The 20,741-nt window shown below is 44.2% G+C and overlaps 1 protein-coding gene across 1 annotated transcript in view; it reads left to right on the forward strand.

The window, feature by feature from the left end:
• Positions 1-20,327, forward strand: part of Tmc5 (transmembrane channel like 5) — a 53,123-nt gene extending 32,796 nt beyond the window's left edge. Inside the window, exons 11-20 of the mRNA XM_051192786.1 lie at positions 1,156-1,234; positions 2,544-2,641; positions 5,136-5,231; positions 11,280-11,355; positions 11,541-11,674; positions 12,949-13,122; positions 15,008-15,086; positions 17,082-17,186; positions 18,632-18,674; positions 19,839-20,327. Coding sequence (XP_051048743.1) covers positions 1,156-1,234; positions 2,544-2,641; positions 5,136-5,231; positions 11,280-11,355; positions 11,541-11,674; positions 12,949-13,122; positions 15,008-15,086; positions 17,082-17,186; positions 18,632-18,674; positions 19,839-19,885 — 931 coding nt within the window. The 3' untranslated portion in view covers positions 19,886-20,327. The remainder of the gene's footprint in view (positions 1-1,155; positions 1,235-2,543; positions 2,642-5,135; positions 5,232-11,279; positions 11,356-11,540; positions 11,675-12,948; positions 13,123-15,007; positions 15,087-17,081; positions 17,187-18,631; positions 18,675-19,838) is intronic.
• The last annotated feature ends 414 nt before the right edge of the window (positions 20,328-20,741 follow it).

Below are 20,741 nucleotides of genomic sequence, written 5' to 3' on the forward strand. Positions count from 1 at the left end.
CAATTATTTTCAACTTATATTATGAAAAATTCTGACCATAGATGATTATTGTGCCATCGTTATTCCTCCCAATCCACCCACTGGGTCAGGGCTTAGGTGTGATGGTTAATATCAATTGTCAGCTCGATGGGCTCTCTAATCATTTAGCAGACAAATCTCTGGGCATGTCTGGGAGTTTCTTGATTGGGTTAATTGAAGTATGAAGACCCATTCTAGCTGTGGACAGCACCAGGCCTGCAGGCCAGGATCCATGTTGAATGAAAAGCGAATAAACAACCAAAGAAATGAACAAACAAACTGAGCAGGGATCCATATCTCTTTGCATCCTAACTGTGTATGCAATGTGACCAACTGCTGGTGCCCCTGCTGCCATCCATGTCTGCCCTTACAAGAGGGGCTTTACCCTCAAACTGTGCCCTGAGCCAACAAAACAAAACAGAAATGCTTTAACTAACTTTTCATCGAGTATTCGGTCACAGCAATGACACAATTAACAAATACATGGAGTATGCATAGAGAGGTAAATATTAAAGATTGCTGTCATACTTGAAGCTTGGGTAAAATAGATGTAACATGCCACCTGTGGTAGAGTTATCAAGGTTAAGAGAGTGTGGGACTGAGTAGAACATCCTGGCTGAGCATTCAATAAATACATTTTAAGCACATTTCTTATTACTGTAATGGGCTTTAATGGGAGAAAAACTGGTTCATTTGCAGGATCAACAGAAGCAAGTCTATTAGTCAGAACGGATGAAGTTCTTGCTGCAGTAGCAACCATCTCCAAGTCTCAGTGGCATGAACACATAATACACATGTTACACATACAATGTAAACTAGAGAGAAGGTTGTATGCATGCTAGTCACCAAGGAGTCCAGGCAGAGGCATCAACACACATCTGAGATAGTGCTGACTGCCCTTGCAAAGAAGGTCAGTGGATTCTAGAAGATCTCAGAGTGACATGCAGTGCAAGGCTAGAATTGACACACCACACATCTGCTCATAGTTTACCTGCTAGAACTCATCCTATGTGTATATCCAGCCTCAGAGGTAGGCAGAAATTCTGTCCTACTGCATGCCTACAGGGAACACTGACCAACAGCACAGGGAGACTGCTAATGAGGGTGACCAGAACCATTTCCTCTTCTGTTACTTAGAAACATCCTTCTGAAGATCTCCATCATTGGAATTCTTTGTTATTATTGGCTCAACATCGTGGCCCTGTCTGGCGAAGAGGTGAGGTTTATGTGCTGTTCCGCCTTGAGTTTGTTTCTTGGCCTTTAGTTCCCTGACAGCCATCACATTTCCTTTTGGGAAAGGGGAGGTGGGGGGAGAAATTCATCTGAAAAGCAGCTTAAAGCAGGAGGGTTTCGTGGAAAAGCTGAGATGTCAATCAAATACACTCAATCTGTTTAGCTTCAGTCTTTGTATCTGTAGGATGGGCACTATTCAATATTAGTTGTGACCAACCTGTGGTGGGCATACAATAGACAGACAGTGAGAGGCTAATCTGTCCAAATAGCCTGAGGTTAAGCACAGATCCTTCTTGAGCTTTGACAGACACTGTGGGCTCTATTGATAGGCAGACATGTAGCTCATCTACACACTCACATTCTGACCCTGACTGTCCCTGGCTCTCCCACACTCAACATGGCTTTGCACTTTCTCTTGCCTCAGATCATGGGTTTCTGGCCCTTGCACTCTGACAGTGATGCCCCAGAAGGCAAGATAACCTCGTTGGTTCCAAGGCCTTCTGAACACCTCTGCTTCTACCATTAGCTTCCCCATGACAAAAACCCTCTGTATCATACACTTTTTTAGCTTTTGTCCAGTGAAAGAATAAGAGATTCCTTATTTCTTTGACTACACTTATAGTTCTAGAGCATACAGGGTCCCCAAGGGACCATACTAGCCAAAATAACATCTCTATGTCTGGACTCAAATTATTTGTCATAACACAGTATCCCTACCAAATCCCAGTCATCAGAGATGTTCAAAACCAGCTTTCCAAGTTAAGGTGCTAGAGAATATATCATTTTATAGTTACACATCTGTCCACCTATTCATTTATTTATCTATCCAGCCATCCACTTATTTAACTATCATCTATCCCCCTAATACTTATCCACCCATTCATCTATCTACTTATCCACCCATCCATGTATCTTTCCGTCATCCATTTATCCAGTCATATTCCCATCCATATATTTATACAATGAAGAAGTCGATAAATAGAATAAATTGAATGAGGAGGAATATTGTTAGCCCTCCATGCTTCTTACAGAGGAAAATGCTTAGTTCTGGTGTGGAAACAGAGTCTAGAAGGGGCAGGGCAGAGATTAAGTGTCTTAGAAGTAGAGGTTGTGAGCAGTAAGCCTTGTGCAGTAGACAGAAGTGCAGAAAGAATACACAAACATGCACACTGGCTGTTTTTTACAGATTGAGTCTGGTTTTCTGGGGACACAGGGTATGGTCAAATTGTGACCACATAAGCTCTGAGCAGGGCCACCAGCCTGCCTGATCCTAACTCTTGTCTGCCTTCCAGTGCTGGGAGACCCTCATTGGTCAGGATATCTACCGGCTCCTTCTCATGGACTTTGTGTTCTCATTGACGGATTCCTTACTGGGGGAGTTCCTGAGGAGGTAAACATTAGTCAGTTGTGAGTGGCTCTGTAACCAGAGACTGATCCCTGGCTGAGCAGAAAGTGTGTCTAATCTGTCCATTGTCCTTCAAGGTGTTATTCTTTTCTAACTTAACTACATTCCACCTGGACCTGACAGCTCACTGGGTTTAGGTTGACCCAACCCAACAAAAATTCAAGAAATAAAACAGAAACTGAGTCACTTGGAATTTCTCTCTCTCTCTCTCTCTCTCTCTCTCTCTCTCTCTCTCTCTCTCTGATGTGGAATTGGAACCTAGGGCTTCAGATGTGCTTGGCAATCATTGCCCCACTGAGCTGTGTCTACAACCACATGTGTATTATTTGAATTTTTTATTTTTATGTTGTTATTGTTTATTTTTATTTGTTTATTGTGTGGGTATGTATATGTATATGTGTGAGTTTCTGTGCACCATGTATACCTGTGCATGCAAGCACCCAAAGAGAATGTCAAATCCCCTGAAATTGGAGTTGACAGGCAGTAGTGAGCCACTCAGTGAGGGTTCTGGGAACTGAATTTGGAATCTTCTGTAGTAGGAGCCAGTGCTCTTAACAGCCAAGCCATATCTCCAGCCCATGTTAAAATCATCATCTACTATAGATGGCTTTAATATATATAAAACCATATATATATACACACATATTTGTGTATTCCTCTATATTAGTAGGTGTTTTGTTATTTGTTTGTTTGTTCCTTTTGAGACAGAGACTTGCTGCATAGCACAGGCCAGCCTTGGACTCCTAGAAAACCTCCTGCCTCAGCCTCCAAGTGCTCTGGTGTGTACCACCACACCCCCACCCCAATTTCTCTTCCTATGCATTGTCACAATGTGCATACTATATCATACTCTATAGTCTCCAAAAAGTGCAGTGAAATGGTTTTGCTGCACACAGCACAGGATCCTTGTTTAAGGTTAGAGGAATCCTTTCAGACAGTGCTTTTATGCAGCAGACTGTGGCCTTTATTTTAGGTGCAGATGTACAGGACAGAGGCACTGTAACTATTGGCCAGATGTGGTTCCTTTTTATTTTTATTTCTTGCAGTGCTGGGTAGGGAGAGACACAAAGCCTCATGATACTAAGCACACCACTACTGAGCCATACTCTAGTCTTGTGGAAGTTCTGTGCACCTCTTCTTTCTAGGAATTGCTTTTACTGAGGTCCAAGACTTGGCCATTCTCTACCACTGAGCCACACCCCAGCCCTGGACACTCCAGCTTCTCTAGCATGAGATGCCACGGTATTGCGCCAGGTTTTCTCCATGGGGAGGCTTAATGCCAACATTCATTCTGTCCAAACTTGCTTTTCTTCTAGCCTCTGTCCACAACCTGACTGTAAAGGGGAGAAACATTTTTGTTAACAGAAATTTAGGGGAGATGGAAACTTTCCTGTTTATATCTGAAAAAGAAACTTGGCTGAGGAGGAGTTTCAGTGAATGGAGTGTCTATCACACAAGCATTAGGACCTGAGCTCGAATCCCCAGAACCCACATAAAGCCAGTTGTGATAGCACATCCATAATCCCAGTGCTCCTAATGGGAGACAGGAGAAGCCCCCAAAACTAACTCACCAAGAGACCCTGTTTCAAACAAGGTAGAACAGGAGAACTAATACCAAGATGGTCCTGTGATTTCCATATGCACACTGTGCCATGTGTGTTCACACATGAATGAACAGATACATATATACACATATCAGACACATCAACAGAGAATCAAAACAATAATAGTAAGAGAAGAGGAAAGAAAATGCCATTAAAGAATGATGTAAGCCCTGGCAGGTCAACCACACACCAGGGCAGGTCTGCTCTCAAGAGCAGCACAAACTGGACTTGATGGCAAGAGAGAAATCAAATTTGGGTAGTAGGAAAGTGATGGTGGAGGGGATAGATATGGGAGGGGCAAGGGTGAATATGATCAAAATGCATTGTATGATATTTTCAAAGAACTAACAAAAATAATATTTAAGAAAACAAGAAAAAAGAGAAATAAAGTTTCCCCCAAAGTCTATAGCAACCATGACTGGCTCCAGAGCAGCAAACATACATGTGGCTTAGTTGGCTCAGTGATAGAGTGCATACTTAGCATATGCAAGTCCCTGGGTTCTATCCTCAGCACCAAAAAAGAGTTTTTAAAAATGCATTTGGGTTGGGAGATGCTCATCTGATTTGCTTCATGAAAAAAAAAATGTAATAAACAAAGAATGGGATTGAACCAGAACCAGAATATAGGTTGGCTAATCTAAATAATAAGGGCAGCCAACATCCTTTAGCATTGTTTACAGTCTTCACAGTAGCTCCCTACTTGACTACATTGCATTAATCCCAGGTCTCCCCAGTCCCCTCAACTACTGGAGAACTTGCAGTGCTCTAGGCCCTGCAGCTTCATTCTTAGCCACTGGGCCTCTGCTGCTCTTTGTCCTGGTTGGTGGGGTGCTCTCAGTTGGCCTTGAAGTACTAAATGCAGTACATTTTCACAGGCTCGTTGGGACGAAATTCATCACAAGTCTCAGCCTACAGGAGTTTGACATTGCCAGGAATGTTCTAGAACTGATCTATGCACAAACTCTGACCTGGTAAGTTTTGCAGAGCCCTGGTCAGTACCCAACTGGGGGTGCACTTGGGAGTTTTGGTTGTAGGTCCCTGATCTGTTGTTTAAAAATCTTGCAGGGGTAGCCAGGCATGGTGGCATGCACACCTTTTATCTAGACACTAGAGGTCAGCCTGGTCTACAGAGTTCCAGGACAGCCAGGGCTACACAGAACAACCCTGTCTTGAAAACACAAAACAAAGCAAAAAAAAAAAAAAAAAAAAAAAAAAAAAAAAGCTGTGTAGGTGGTAGCAAACAGCTAGTCTGAAAGCTAGGAATTTAGTGTGTGTTCTAGAATGTTCTTTGCATTCAGGAGACCTTGATGATGTCATCTTAGGGCAAGGTAGCAACCTGGAGACCCACAGACGACAGGTAGCCATAGACCTGGTTTGTTTAGTACCCCCATCACACCCCTATCCCTCACATCCCTGCCACAGTACTTTTTCTAACACTCTGGACTACTCCCTACAGTGCTGAATGTTTGATCTACCTAAAATGCTTTCTCTCTGTGTGTGTACACAAGTGTGTGAGGTTGTTCGTGTGTGTATATACGTGTGTGACTGTGTGTATGTGTGTGTGTGCGTGCATATGGAGGCCAGAGAACAACTGTGTTGTACCTCAGAAACTGTTCATTTTTTTCTTTCTTTTTCCTTTCCTTTCCTTTTCTTTTTCTTAGCAGAGTCGGTCACTCACATAGTAGGCCAGAGAGCCCCTGCCTACCAGGTCTAGCATTATACCATATGCCACCATGTCTGGCTTTTTAAATGTAGGCTCTAGTGACTGAACACAGGTCCTTAAGCTGTATCTCCAGATACATGCAATTTATACACTGAAATAGAATCACCAATGTGATAGTATTAGGAGAAGATTGGTCTTAAAGTAGAGCCACCATTAATGGAAGTAGCCCCCTTATAAAAGAGGGCCAAAAGAGGCTTCTGGACCCTTTTACCATGTTAGAATAGTGAGAAGGTTCATCCATGAACCAGGAAGTGAGCTTCACCAGACACCCGCTCAATCTTGAACTAAAGTTAACTAGCTAAAGATGTTTTGTCATAGTATTCCAAATGAGTATACAACTGCCAATACTTTTTATTTTATGTGTACAGGTGTTTTTCCTGTATGTATGTCTGTGCATCATGTGTGTGCATTGCCCACAGAGGTCAGAAGAGGGCACCAGATACCCTGGAACTGGAGTTAGTTACCAGCAGGCATGTAGGTGCTGGGAATCCAATTTGGAGTCTCTGAAAGAGCAGTCAGTATAAACACTGAGCCGATTCTCCAGCCCTATACATATCTTTTGTTTGTTTCTTCATTTGAGTCAGCTTAGAGCAAGGTAGCTCTGTGTAGCCCTGGCTGACCTAGAACTCACTATGTGAACCAAGCTGACTTGGAACTCACATCAATTCACCTGCCTCTGCCTCTCAAGTGCTGAGATTAGGTGTGCATTGCCATGCCCAGTCCAATATTCAATACTTAAAACACAGGAGATCAAGTAGAATTCTCTGTCTCTCTTTCTCCTTTCCTTCCTCCCTCCCTCCCTTCCTCTCTTCTTCCCCTCTTCCTCCCTTCTTCCCTCCTTCCTCTCCATCCCTCCATTCATTCCTCCCTCTTTCCCTCCTTTCCTCCCCCACCCTTGTTTTTCAGCATGGCTAGGATGGCCATCTAGTTGTATCATGGAATTTCATTTTGCTTTATTTTGGGGGTGGTACTGGAGACCAAACCTGGGTTCTCATGCATGATAAGAACATGGCAAGTGTTTCAGCACTGAGATATCTCACCCTAGTCCTTCTTACAGGTTCACTTAAAAACTTTAAGAGGAGCCCCTGCAATTCTTTCCTTACTTATTTTAACATGATAGAGTCAATACCAGAGTTTTTTGTGTCATATCAAGTGCCCAGGTTCCATTTGTTGGGAAACTGCTAATTTCAAAGCAATGCATTAGGAGTTGAATAAACCTGGATTCTGGGGCTAGTCCTTCCACTCACTGAGGTCCCTGACTTCTCAGTTTCCTAGAACTTGCCTATAATAGTAGCTGCTCTTAAAATACATTGAAGATGAAAGTTGACAGTAGATGAAGAGAGTTTTGAAACTCCAGTAGGCCGGCAATTGTTAAGTGTCTCGTTATTTTGTCTCATTAAAATTGCTCCAGGTAGTCTGGTTGTCTGCAGGTAACTATCTTTGAACAGATTTTCCAGCAAGGGAGGGCTTTTCTTTGGTATTTAGGTGGTGATGTATCTGCACTACCAGGCCGCAGGCTGGCTTCCAAGGTCATCTACTCACACTATCTGAACAAGCAGGACACTTTTGGTGAGGATGAGATAATAGTTCCTACTGCAGGAGATTTGGACAATTTAAGGAAAATGATGTGTCTGCTCACTGCGTGTCTGGCTCAGAAACATTTTGTCAGTGGGGGTTCTAAAGCTGTAATTCTATGAGCTCTTACGATTATTCATTAACAGTGCATAACTGGGCTGGGAAGTGGCTCAGTCAGTAGAGTTCTTGCCTCACCAGCATGAGGACCTGAGCTTGATCCCCAGGGCCAGTATAAAAGCCGAGTGTGGTGGTGTGTGTCTGTCACCCCACACTGGAGAGGTGGACAAAGGAGGATCAAGCCCTGGAGATGGATAGTCAGCCAGTCTAGTCAAATAACCAAGTCCCAGGTCAGTGAGAGGACCTTCCATAAAAAATAAGATAGAGGGTAAATGAGGGAGACCCCTAAAATGGAGCCCTGGCCTCCATGCTCATGTGCACACATGTGCACACTCACCCACAAACACATACATGCACCAGATAATATGCAACAAAGCTCGACATTGTGGTGCATGCCTGTAATCCCAGCACTGTGAGACCAAATTCAAGGCTAGCCTAGGTTCAACAATGAGACCTTGTCTCAGACAGAAATATATAACAAGAGTCATCATATGACTTTGTAAGCCATCTTCTGAACTTTTTCATTTTGCAAAATTGAAACACTACAACTATCATTTAAACCACTCCCTCCCTACCCCTGACTTTCCCCAGCCCCTGGCAACCACCATTCTGCTTTCTAGTTCTATGCTCAGACTACCCTAGATACACCCTAAGGGTGCCAATGTTTGCTATTTGTGTCTGGCTTAATTCACTTATTTGTAGCACTTCCTAATTTTTAAGCACATTCAGCACCTCATTGTGTGTATTAGACCACACTTTGTTTATCCATTCATTTATCTGTGAACATTCTGGTGGCTTCTATCGTCCCACTGCTGTGAATAATATCACTGTGAACATGGGCGTGCAGATACCTCTTGGAGATTCTACTTTTAGTTCTTCAGCTTTCCACACAGAAACAGAAACAGAGTGTCTGGCTCATAGCATTTGTGAGCACTCTTAAATTATTTGGTGATTTAAAAACAACAGGATTTAGCTGGCACATACCTTTAATCCCAGCACTCAGGAGGCAGAGGCAAGTGGATTTCTGTGAATTCAAGGCCAGTCTGGTCTCCATAGTGAGTTCTAGGACAGCTGGGGCTACAAAGTGAGACCCAGTTTTGGGGGGAACAAAATCCAATAACAACAAAAACACAAAACAAAACAAAAGGACAAAAACAACAACAACAAAAAAATCAACAACAAACCCCATGATGGGGTAGCCCAATTCTTCCTTTGGGATGGAGCTGCCATCTTCTGGTAATTTGCTTAAATGACAAACAGAGAGAAATGAGAGGCACCCAATACACACTTTCTAGGGCTTTTGGGAAACATGGATTATTACTCTAACCATATATATGCCAATCTAGAAGAAGGGTGATGCTGTAGATATCAAGCAAGTAGGTGCTTGCTTGTTCTAGTTTGACCTGAGTGGTGATGACAAACGCCATGACCAAGAGCAGCCTGGGAGGAAAAGGGGGTTTTGGCTCACACTTCCAGGTTACTGTCCATTACTCGGGGGAGAAACCTAGAGGCAGAAATGAAGCAACAATATGTTTGGCCCTGGCTTGCTCACTAGCTGATGCATAGCTAGCCTTCTTTTTCATTATTTATTTTGATTTTGAGATTATAATTTAATTACATTTTCTCCTTCCCTTTCCTCCCCCAAGACTTGCTCTTCCATGCTTTCCTTCAAATTCATAGTCTCTTTTTTCACTAATTGTTATTGTATGCATACATGTATGTACTACCTGTGTGTATGTTTTCTGGGCGGACCATTTGGTGCTGGACAACCAATTAGTGTGCTCTTCCCTGGGGAAGGCCACCTCTCCTGCTCCCAGATTTCCTCAGTTGTAACCAACTGAGGTGTCCCAACTACGAATAGTTCTTTGTGTGGAAGCCTGACGGGTTTCCTCTGTACACTTTGGCACATCCATTGGTGTCACCTTTAGCTCGCATTTCAGTGGCCATATTGGTGAGACTTTACAGTTTAGCATCTGATACTAAGAGACATGCTATCATAAGAAAATCCCTGATCCTCTGATTGCTACAGTCTCTCTGCCTCCTCCTCTGCAACATACCCTAAGCCTTAGGTGTGGGAGTGTTGCAGATGTATCCATTGGGATTGGGCTCCACATCTTGCATCGGGTTGATTGTGATTTTCTGTAGTGGTCTCCATCTGTTTCAAAGAGAAGTTTCTTCAATGAAGGGTGAAGACTACACTTATCAATGGACAAATGTTTATAGATTGTTGTAAGGGATTATCATAGCTAGCTTTCTTCTACAGCCCAAGACTGCCTAGTAGGATGCCTAGTAGGATGGTACTGCCTCCTGCATCAATTGCCAGTCAAGATAGTCCCATACAGACACACCCAAAGGCCAAACTGCTGGTGGCAGTTCTTTGAGGCTTCTCCTCTCATATGACTCCAGGCTTTTTCAAGGTGACGATTAAGGCTCCTCATGATGTACTCTTCAAAAGAGAGTGCCCACAAATGTTCCCGTGCCAAAAGCGGGAGCACCTAAAAGTTACCCAGCATGAAGTTGGCATTGCTGTCAAAAAAGAAGGGTAGAGTTCTTCACAAGAGAATTAGTGTTTGTTGAACATATTTTCTGAAATGGAAAAAAATGTAAGAAAGGGAAAGAAAGAACGCAAAGAGAAGAGCCTAAGTTCATGTGAGGTGCCAGCTTGCTCTGTCAGGAGGGAGAGACAGGGAAGCAACCTGTACTGTTGGAGCTTATCCCTATCCATTCCTGGAACAACATGTTTAAAAACAAAAACTCTACTGAAAAAATAATAATGGTGCTAAATTACCCAATTTGGGTAAAAATAATATATAGCCACTTAAGGAGTGTTTACCTTAGCCCAGCTTTGAAATCTAAGGCCTGGGGTCTCCTACTGCCAACCATTTGAAGACATTCCAAAAGGAAATGTAAGTGGCAAGCAAAGAATGATGTGTTTTAAAAAAAAATAGCCAGATGAGAGATCTTGCCTTGAACAAAAAGTGTATGTCTGAGACAATGCCTGAAGTTGTCCTCTGGCCCATACACACCTGAATCCCCAACAAATGCACAAGCAAACAAGCTTGCACACACACACACACACACACACACACACACACACACACACACTGATCATTCTGATTTATTTGCTTATTTTTTGAGACAGTGTCTTACTTGTAGCCCTGACTGATCTGGAACTCACTAGGTAACCAGGTTGTCCTTGAACTCACAGAGATCCACCTGCCTCTGCCTCCTGAGTGCTGGAATTAAAGGTTTACCTCATTATGCCTAGACTCAACTATTCTGCTTTCTGGGATTTTGAGCTAACTGTTAATAAGCACAGTTGTAAACAAGGTATCTTTTTCTTTCTCTATACAAATTACAGATAGGCTTTCTAGATTTTAGGATATCTCCCATCTAACTTAACTACTGTTTTAACAACTCTACCTCTAAATTCAGTCATAGTTTAAGGTCCCTTGGTGTGTGTGTGTGTGTGTGTGTGTGTGAGAGAGAGAGAGAGAGAGAGAGAGAGAGAGAGAGAGAGAGAGAGGGAGAGAGAGAGAGATTCTCTCCCTTGCCTCTGCCCCCTGTATAGCCAGGTCTCTGACATTCCTGTTTTCCTCCACAGGCTTGGAATTTTCTTCTGCCCTCTACTGCCCTTTATCCAAATGATCACCCTCTTCATTATGTTCTATGTGAAAAATGTGAGTTGGACCCAAGTCTGTTACCTTGCCACCTGCTGGGGATCCAAGCTGGAAAAGGGATGTGGGGAGGGGCCAGGAAGCCAAATCCAGGAAGCTGTACATCAGCGGCTGCAGAGTTGGCACATGGTGGGGTCCTGAGGGCTGCCCCTTGGCCACAGGTTGAAGGGCTCCTTTTCTCTCCTCAGATCAGCCTGATGATGAACTTCCAACCTCCAAGCAAGGCCTGGCGGGCCTCACAGATGATAACATTCTTCATCTTCTTGCTCTTCTTCCCGTCCTTCACGGGAGTACTGTGCACCCTGGCCATCACCATCTGGAGGTAGAGACTGTGGCTTTGCCTGAGGTTTTGGTGCCTGTTTTTACAAGTGAGGGACAAAAGCCTTTATTGCAGTTTCCAGGGTAAGGAATGGCATAGTAGCACGGCGGGAAAGCCTGTCAAGAGAGGTGGCGGTGCTGCGGGCTCCATATCAGGTGGTTGTCCTCATTTGAAGCCATGCTTCCTAGGCTAGTCCTGGGAAAGGAAGTCTCCCCAGAGCCAATAAGACTCTCAGATGCCAAACATCAAAATACAAACTAATTCAGAGCTCATCCCGTGTTTCTAGGGTAGCCAGCAAGGATTGAGGGAGGGGATGAATCCTACCCTGGATTTATTCTATACATCCTACACCATAGTTGGGAGCCATTCCTAATTTCTGCCAACTGTTCGAGCTTCCCAGACTGGGAGAGACCACTTCTTCCACACGGAGAAGGAAACCGGGCTGACTGAACTGACTGAGCCAGAGGCCTTATCTGGCCTGGCTCCTCCCTGCGGCCCCAAAGCGTCTGCTCCCTGTCTAGGCCCCTGAGTCTCAGTCCAAGGTCGGCTCTAGGCCTGAGCATCCCGGTCACCCCTGGCTGCTGCAGGTCCCTTACCCCTTTCCTTTCCCATGCCCACATTCCACCCATCATTCCATGGCTCACAGTTTATGTGTGTGAGCTTTCTTTCATGTATGTGTGTGCACCACATGTTTGCCTGGTGCCTGCAGAGGACAAAAGAGAAGGTCAGACTCCCTGGAACTGTTATAAATGGTTGTGAGCCACTATGTGGGTGCTGGGAACTGAACCCGGCTCCTCTTACAAGAGTAGAAAATGTTCTGAACCTCTAAGTCATTTCTCCTGCCCCAACATTTGCTTCTTTTGTCATGTCTACTTCCTACCCTATCCCTTCCTAATCTTCCGCTTCTACTCATTTGTAGTAGCTGACACACATGATCACAATGCCACACCTGGCTTCCATAGCTAACAAGCCCCCAGTTTAGTGTGTCTCAAGTCACATTCCCAAGAAAGGCTTTCTGATCACTCCCAGGATACTGCTAGGTCATTGCCTGGATTCTGGATTGGTCACTGTGGCAGGTGGCAGCACTCTAAGAGCTGGTCCTTAGACAGCAGGCGACACCAGGCCAGACAGTGAAAGCTCTTCCCTTGGAAGCAGAGTATGGGAAGAGCAGGCAAGATTTTCTGTTTCCAGAGCCTGAGTCCAAAAGGGATCCCTTGATTCTGGAATGCCTACATCTGAGTCCAGGCAGCAGATGGTTTTCTGTTTCGTGTGCGCAGATTGAAACCTTCAGCCAACTGTGGCCCCTTCCGAGGTTTGCCTTCCTTCATTCAGTCCATCTACAGCTGGATCGACACCCTAAGCAGAAGGTCTGGCTACCTGTGGGTCGTCTGGATCTACCAGAACCTCATTGGAAGTGTGCACTTTTTTTTCATCCTCACCCTCATTGTGTTGTAAGTGGGGTTCTTCAAAAAACCTAGTGGGAGGAGAAGCTAAGAGTTGTTGGGGACCCTTTCATTGACATGGGATGAGAATGGTACTAGGATGCTCATTCGGGAAACAAAGCAAGGAGTGCAAAACAGTGAGTACAGGATGGTCTCAACTCCACCCTTGAAGAGACACTTTTCTGTAAAATGATGTTTAATATTTTCCTATCTAAGCTTTTTTTTTTTAATGCTTTGCAAAGAAATTGTACTTATTTTCTTCCTTTTTGCTGGGGATATACCTTACTGGTAGAGTACTAGCCTAACAAGTGTAAGAACTGAGGTTTAATCCTCAGTACTGGGGAATAAAGGAAAATATTAAAATTTTAAAAAAGAATGAAAATGGGTAAGAATTCTTAGAAAAATTCCTTTGGAGACAGCAAGATATAAAAGTGACCCAGGCTTTGTGGACATTTAGGGCATTGCATTTTAATTTTTAAAAATATCCATTTATGACTTCTTGTGGAGGTTCATTTTCCTGCATGGAAGAATTGGCTGATGAACTCACTGTGCTCTGGGTTTCTCAGCTTAGTCCCTATGGCATTAGAAAGGGCTGTTCTTGTTGAGCGACACAGGACTCAAGGGCTCAGACTATTGGAGCCAGCCATGGAGCACAGAACAATGTCTGTGCTCTGCAGATGAGAGCGACAAGTCAGAGATAGGATGTTTCCAGGTATAGCTTCCATGCTGCACAGTCTGATTGTGAAGGAAGAGGCCAGAAGCCAGGTCTCCTGGCTCTCCTTGTTCCCCTTCCCCCACTCTCCAGCAGCAGCTGTTATTGGCACCGTTAGAATGGAAAGCTGGCCTCTGCCAGGCTTCTCATTCACTGGCTCTGCTGCTGCCTCCCCTTGTACTTCTGACACCAAACGTATGCGTGACAGGGGAAGTGCCCCTTAAAGTAAGCAATCCTTCCACACCAAGGGCGCCTACCATTTCAGTCAGTACTGATCCTGGACCTGGATGGCATCAACCTCACAAGTTAGGAGCTGGGTCCTACAAAGGCCAGTCTAGACACTGGATATGGCAGGATGCACCTGTAATTGCAACACTAGTAGGGGCAGAGACAGGTGGACCCCTGAAGCTCAGTGGCCAGCCAGTCTACCAGTTGGTGAGTACCAGGTTCAACGACAGTCTGAAGAACAAAATACGATGGAGAGTAACACTGCAGGATGTCAGACTTTGAACTCTGGATTCCATGCATGTGTCCACAGAAACAACATACACGAACACACACACAGTGCAGACTTTCAAGTTCTACCTAAACCTGACTATGTGTTTAAAACACTTCAAGTTTGAACAGCACTTGTGCAAATTGCACAATCTAGCTATATGTTCAAATTGTGTGTGTCTTTAAAATGCGGATGCCTGGCCCTTGCCCAGAGACTGTGCCTGCTTGATCTAAGGACCAGCTATCATGTGGGGCTTATTTCTGCTTCCCAGGTGATTCCACGTGCAGCCAGGTTGAGAAACTATTGATCTAAGGCAGTGGTTCCCAACCTCCCTAATGCTGCGACCCTTTAATACAATTTCTCATGTTGTGGTGACCCCAAAATTACTTTTGTTGCTACTTTATAGCTGTAACTTTGCTACTGTTATGAATTGAATGTAAATAACTTGTTTTCCAATGATTTTAGTTGACCCCTGTGAAGGGTTGCTTGACCCCCAGAGGGGTTGTGACCCAGTGATTGAGGACCCCTGCTCTAAGGCACTTGGCCTGCTACCCTGTTTTGACTTTTCAGGGAAACACTTTGGTCAAAAAGCATTTGCCAGAAAATATTCCAGTCTTTCTGTGTCCCACTGAAACATGGAGCCTCAGAGCACTGTCAAGAGTGTCTGCCATTTTCTTCTCTTCCAGAATCATCACCTATCTTTACTGGCAGATCACAGAAGGGAGGAAGATCATGATCCGGCTGCTCCATGAACAGATCATTAATGTAAGGTTCTCCTGCACCCCTCCCTGCCTGCTTCTCTCTGTCTCTCTCTGTCTCTCTCTCTCACTTTCTCTCTCTCTCTTGCTTTCTCTCTCTTCTCTCAACAGAGTATAGTAAAAAATTTCCAAATATATTCCAAAGTAGAGACAATAAATAATACAATGAAGTTCCAGTCCCCATCACCCAACGTGTGTGCACGTGTGTACTTATATGTGTACATGTGTACATGTGAAGGCCAAAGGGCAACCTTGGGTGTCATTCCTCAGACTGTCCACATTTAAAAAAAAATAATAAGATAAGGTCTCTTGTTGGCCTGGAACTCACAAAGAAAGCCAGGCAGGCTGGCCAGTGAGTCCCAGAGACCTGCCTGTCTTCACACTTTCCCCACTGGAATGAAAAAATCATGCCACAATGATGCTCGTCTTTTTTATATAGGTTCTAGGCACCAAACCCACTTGTGAGCACTTCCCTGACACATATCACTCCACCATCATTCCATCACTAACATTTATACACTCTCACTTCATCCCTGCAATTCTTCACATTATTTAAAAACTCCTGAGGGGTATGCATTAACCACCTCTCTCATCACTGTGACACAGTGCTGGACAAGATGCAAATGGATGAAGGAAGTACTTATTTTGGCTCATGTCTCAGTCCATCATGGTAAGCAAGGCAGGAAGTTCATGACGGCAGGAGCATGTGGCAGAGACCTGTCACATGCTGGCCGATCAAAGGGAAGAGAAGTTGGGCTAGAACCAGAAGCAGGTACCACCTTCAAAGCCTGTGCTCAGAAGTCTACTTCTGCTGTTAGACCACAGTCCCGACAGTCCTATCACCACCTTCCCAGGGGGCAGCCCTCCCTTCTTGGGGAAATCCAGTTGATGAATGTAGAAGCAATGTAGGAAGTAGAGAGTGATCTTGAAGCAGAGGCCACAGAAATAGTGTGAGCAGTAGTTACAATGATGGGTTTTGGGATAATATTACAGGCAGGATATTACAGTCCATAACTCAAAGTTTAAGGAGAAGCAGGCATGAAGTTGGGACAACCATGTCTGTGTGACATTGGGGTGGCAGTGCCTATGTAGAGGAGACAGTAATGCTCACCTGACTCCCTACACAGGTGGAGTGCTTCACACCTTCCTGATATAGGGCTCATGGGGAAGTGATCCAGCTTCCTGGGAGAAGGAACACTCCCTCTGTTCTTCTTGGAACTGTTGAATCTCAGCCAATATAGATAACTTTGAACCTTCTGTTTTTAATTTTATTTATTAATAATATAATTAAAGTGTGTGTGTGTGTGTGTGTGTGTGTGTGTGTGTGTGTGTGTAGGCATGTGTGTCCCTTGTCATGTTCAGGACATTAGAGGACAACTTGTAGGACTCAATTCTCTCCTCCTACCATGGGTTCTAAGAATGGGACTCAGGTCTTCAGGGTTTTGTACCAAACACTTTTACCTGCTGAGCCTTCTTACCTGCCCACATATAACTTTGATGGCTGAATCATTGTTGATGTCCTTAGGGGTTTAGACCAGGCTGGTCTCCAACTCACAGAGATCCACCTGCCTCTGCCTCCTGAGTGCTGGGATTAAAGGTATGCGCCAGGTGGTGGAATTCTTAAGCTTTGGCATCTCAGTAGAACTGGGAAGACCCAGGCAAGACTAGTTCATATAATAAGGGCTGGGACAGGAAGCTTGCAGGCAGAGCTTCTGAAAGTCTCTGTCCTAAGCCTTCAGAAGTTGGAATGGAGGTTGCATCTATTATCAAGCTAGCAAAGACACTGCTCCAGCCCACTGGGGAGGAGGTGTCACTTAGGGGAACCTGTGGCAATACAGGAGAATTCCAGGGCTCATTGTCTTTGCTCTGAAATGTTTCTTCTCTTTCATCAGAATAAAACATAGTGGACATCTTTGGACATGTTGCACTCCCTTTTTATCCATACCTAATACACCCTACACCAATATGCATCTTCCACGCTTATATTTTTCCTTCTTGGCAGGAAGGCAAAGATAAGATGTTCCTGATAGAAAAACTGACCAAGCTACAGGATATGGAAAAGAGAGCCAATCCCAGTGCACTTATCCTGGAAAGGAGAGAGATGGAGGTAAGGCCACAGCTGTGTTGGGGCCATGGAGCACACACTCGCATCCTTGTGACAAGTGTTTTGGAGAGCAGACACAAAACTCTAGGGTTTTTTATTTGTTTGTTTGTTTCTGTGCAACAGGGTCTTGCTGTATAGACTAGGCTGGATGCTGTTCTAGCCTCTAGAATTCTGGGATTACAGGTGTGCTTTATTCCTCCTGTCTATGATCCTTCACTTTTCAGTCTTAAGCATTTCTGTGTTTTTAATTTAAAAAAAAAAATCATTGTTCATCTAAAACTTGCATGGCTGACTGTGATCCAGGTGCTGGGTCACTGTAAACTAAAGAACACAACTGTCGTCATGTTGTGCACACTTGTTCTTAATCACCAAGGAACACACACGTGTTTCCCACTGACCAGTTAACACTGTTTTTCCAGGTCTTTCCCTGGGACATTAGCAATCACACCCATGTCTCCCCAAACTTTGATGAGTGGATTATGAAAGTAGGGCTTTCATAATTTTATAACCATAGCATTATATCCAAATAATATCATACCTTTCTTCTCACTAAACACTGTATCCTGGACAGGGTTGCATTCTGGATATGTTTGGACACTGAAGTTTTGGGGCTTTTCAAATACTAAAACTGGTATTGACAGAAACATTTTATTAAAAACTATAATAAGTTGTCAGTATATTAAGAGTCATTATTTTGGAGTGCTGAGGATGGAAACAAAGGCCCTATGCATGTCAGACACAAGTGGTCTCCTGAACTACACCCCTAGTCCTGTTTATTATAAGTATTTTATGTATTCTGGAATAAACATCTGCTCCCCCATGTCATGTGGTTAATAGATACTCTTTTATCAAGCTCATAAAGATTTTTTTTTTTTTTTTTTTTTTTTTTTTGCCAATTTCCATTGGTCTCCTGGGATATACCAGTAAAAGGTAAATTCTCCTTAACTCAAAACATTGACAACATAGTTTACTATCTGTGCAAATTAATACTGTCAGTGTTGCCCATCTCAGATCACCAGAAGTCAGGTACCTTTGTCACCCCAGGCACTAATATATTACCTGGCATGTCATAAATACTCATCAAATTCTCTGTAGAATGAATGCAATATCTGTTGCTAAAAAGCTAAACATGCAGCCGGGCATTGGTGGTGCACACCTTTAATCCCAGCACTCGGGAGGCAGAGGCAGGCAGATCTCTGTGAGTTTGAGGCCAGCCTGGTCTACAAGAGCTCTTTCCAAGACAGCTTCCAAAGCCACAGAAAACCCTGTCTTGGGGGGGGGCGGAGGGTTTTAAACATGCTGGATATTTCTGTGGCTGATTCTTGGTCTCAACCATTACCCCTTGATTTAAAAATAGTGGTGGGCTCACAGATTATACTAACTGCCAACACATACAGCGTTTGCATTCCCTCTCCAGTGACATTGCTGTCTGTTTCCTTTGTTTTCAGCAACAAAGCCCTTTGCATTTAGAGGAACTCAGTGCTGCTTACGGTGCGTACCAGAACTGCTAGAGACAGAGACATGCAATGCCGTAGCCCAAGGTGGAGGCTGTACATTTGCTCTCCAGCAGCAAGCCTGACCTCGAATGAATTTGTTTTTGGTCTGGTCTAACACAGAAGCTCACAATTGTCACTAAAGGCTGGTTTCTGTCTGTTCAGGTCACATGTTAGCTCTTTACACAAACAGCCACTTTGTAATGACAGCCAAACAGTATTGCCAACATCTCACATCTTTTCAGGTTCAATCTAGTAAGAAAGAAAGTCTGGAAATCTAGAATTTTCACATCAGCTTCATCCAGTCTGTTGTGTTCATCCAGAAACCCATTTCTCTGATTATGAAAATGTGACAGAGCTGGGCAGTGGTGGCGCATGCCTTTAATCTCAGCACTCAGGAGGCAGAGACAGGAAGATTTCTGTGAGTTTGAGGTTAGCCTGGTCTACAGAGCAAGTTCCAGGACAGACTCCAAAGCTCCAGAGAAACCCTGTCTCAAAAAAGAAAAGAAACAGTTACAGTACCTTTGGCCATAACCAAGTCCTGTGCTTCAGCTACAGTATTGATGATACAATCATGCAAATGACAGGAACTGAGAACAGGAGTTCTGTCTCTCCAGTCTGAGCTGGTGCCAGAAGGAGAATGGATGCTGGGAAGAAAACAAATAAGCCTACTCATATTTTTAGACTAGATGTTTGATGTTTTTTGTGTGTGCATGCTTGTGTGTGTGTGTGTGTGTGTGTGTGTGTGTGGGCAATACAAGGAGGCCAGAAGAGGGAACTGAGTGTCCTCTCTCACTCTTCCTATCTCTTTGAGGTAGGAGCTCTCCCTGAACCTAGAACCAGCAAGCTTCAGGGATCCCCCTGCCTCTGTCCCCATCATAGCAGGGTTTAGTCATGTGTGGGATACCTGGCTTGGTACGTGGGTTCTAGGATCCAGACTCTGTTCCTCATGATTCCACAACAAGTACTCTGACCTCTGAGTCACCTCTCCAGTCCTGACAACAGCCAACAATGGGAGGTCAAGGGGAGAGTCTAGACACTAAACGAGGAGGCAGGCAGGAAGGCTTGAGAAGTGCTGGGGTCTTCCTGACCACATTGATCTTCCCCTTGAGATGTGACTGTGTCTGTCTGTGTTAACTTCTCTTTTCTGTGTGAAACCTAGACCTGCGATTGAGGCGATCGGTGCTCGAAGAGGATCCTGAAGCCTGATGACTCTCATGTGTTGTGGCAGCCAGATGCCAGTCAAAACGGGAAAGAAAATAGAAATAAATGAGTCAATCTCCATGACAGCTGGGCCGCGGGAGCTTCTCAGGAGTGGAATCCAAGCCTGAGGCCAAGAGGAATCTGACCCACAGTACAAATGGCTACAAGAAAGAGGGCACACTTGCTTTTCTTCCAATCCAGATTGCGGATTTTTTTCCAAGACAAAGTACTTGGAATTAGAATTGTTAAAATATTGGAATTATTCCACAACACCCGGGAAGAGGTAACCTGGAAATGTTGCGTTCTTATCTTTAAGAAATATATGTCTGCATGATGGGGCCTTTAAAAATCTCTCTTCCCATACCTTGCAATGGTTTAGAAACTGGTGCTAAGAAAAGTGGTCCATGATGAATAAAAATGTGATCCTCAATCCAGGATGCAGAATCTCTGAATGGTGTGGCTGGCATTTGCTCTGATTTTGAACTGGAAAAAGCCCCATGTCACCTAAAACTGAAATGTAATGAAAGTTCTTGTGGCTGAACTTTGTGTCTTTACTGAGTATGAGAATCTTGGGGTTGGACTAGATATAGGGGAGGTAGGGGAAAGAATGAGACCCAATCCCTAGCAGAGTATATGTGCAGTCATCGTTATGGTTTGAATCGGAAGTGTCCCCTGCAGGCTCATAGTCTGAATGCTTGTACCCTGGCTGGTGACACTATTTGGGGAGGCTGTGGAACTTTTAGGAGGTAGACCCTTGATGAAGAAAGCAGCTTATTAGAGGCAGGCTGACCTTTCAAGGATATTCCTACTTTATTCTTCCTGGTCAGCCAAGATGTGAATATCTGCCACACCCTCCCCCTGC

Source organism: Phodopus roborovskii, unplaced genomic scaffold (assembly GCF_943737965.1).
Source record: "Phodopus roborovskii unplaced genomic scaffold, PHOROB, whole genome shotgun sequence".
NCBI classification, from domain to species: domain Eukaryota; kingdom Metazoa; phylum Chordata; class Mammalia; order Rodentia; family Cricetidae; genus Phodopus; species Phodopus roborovskii.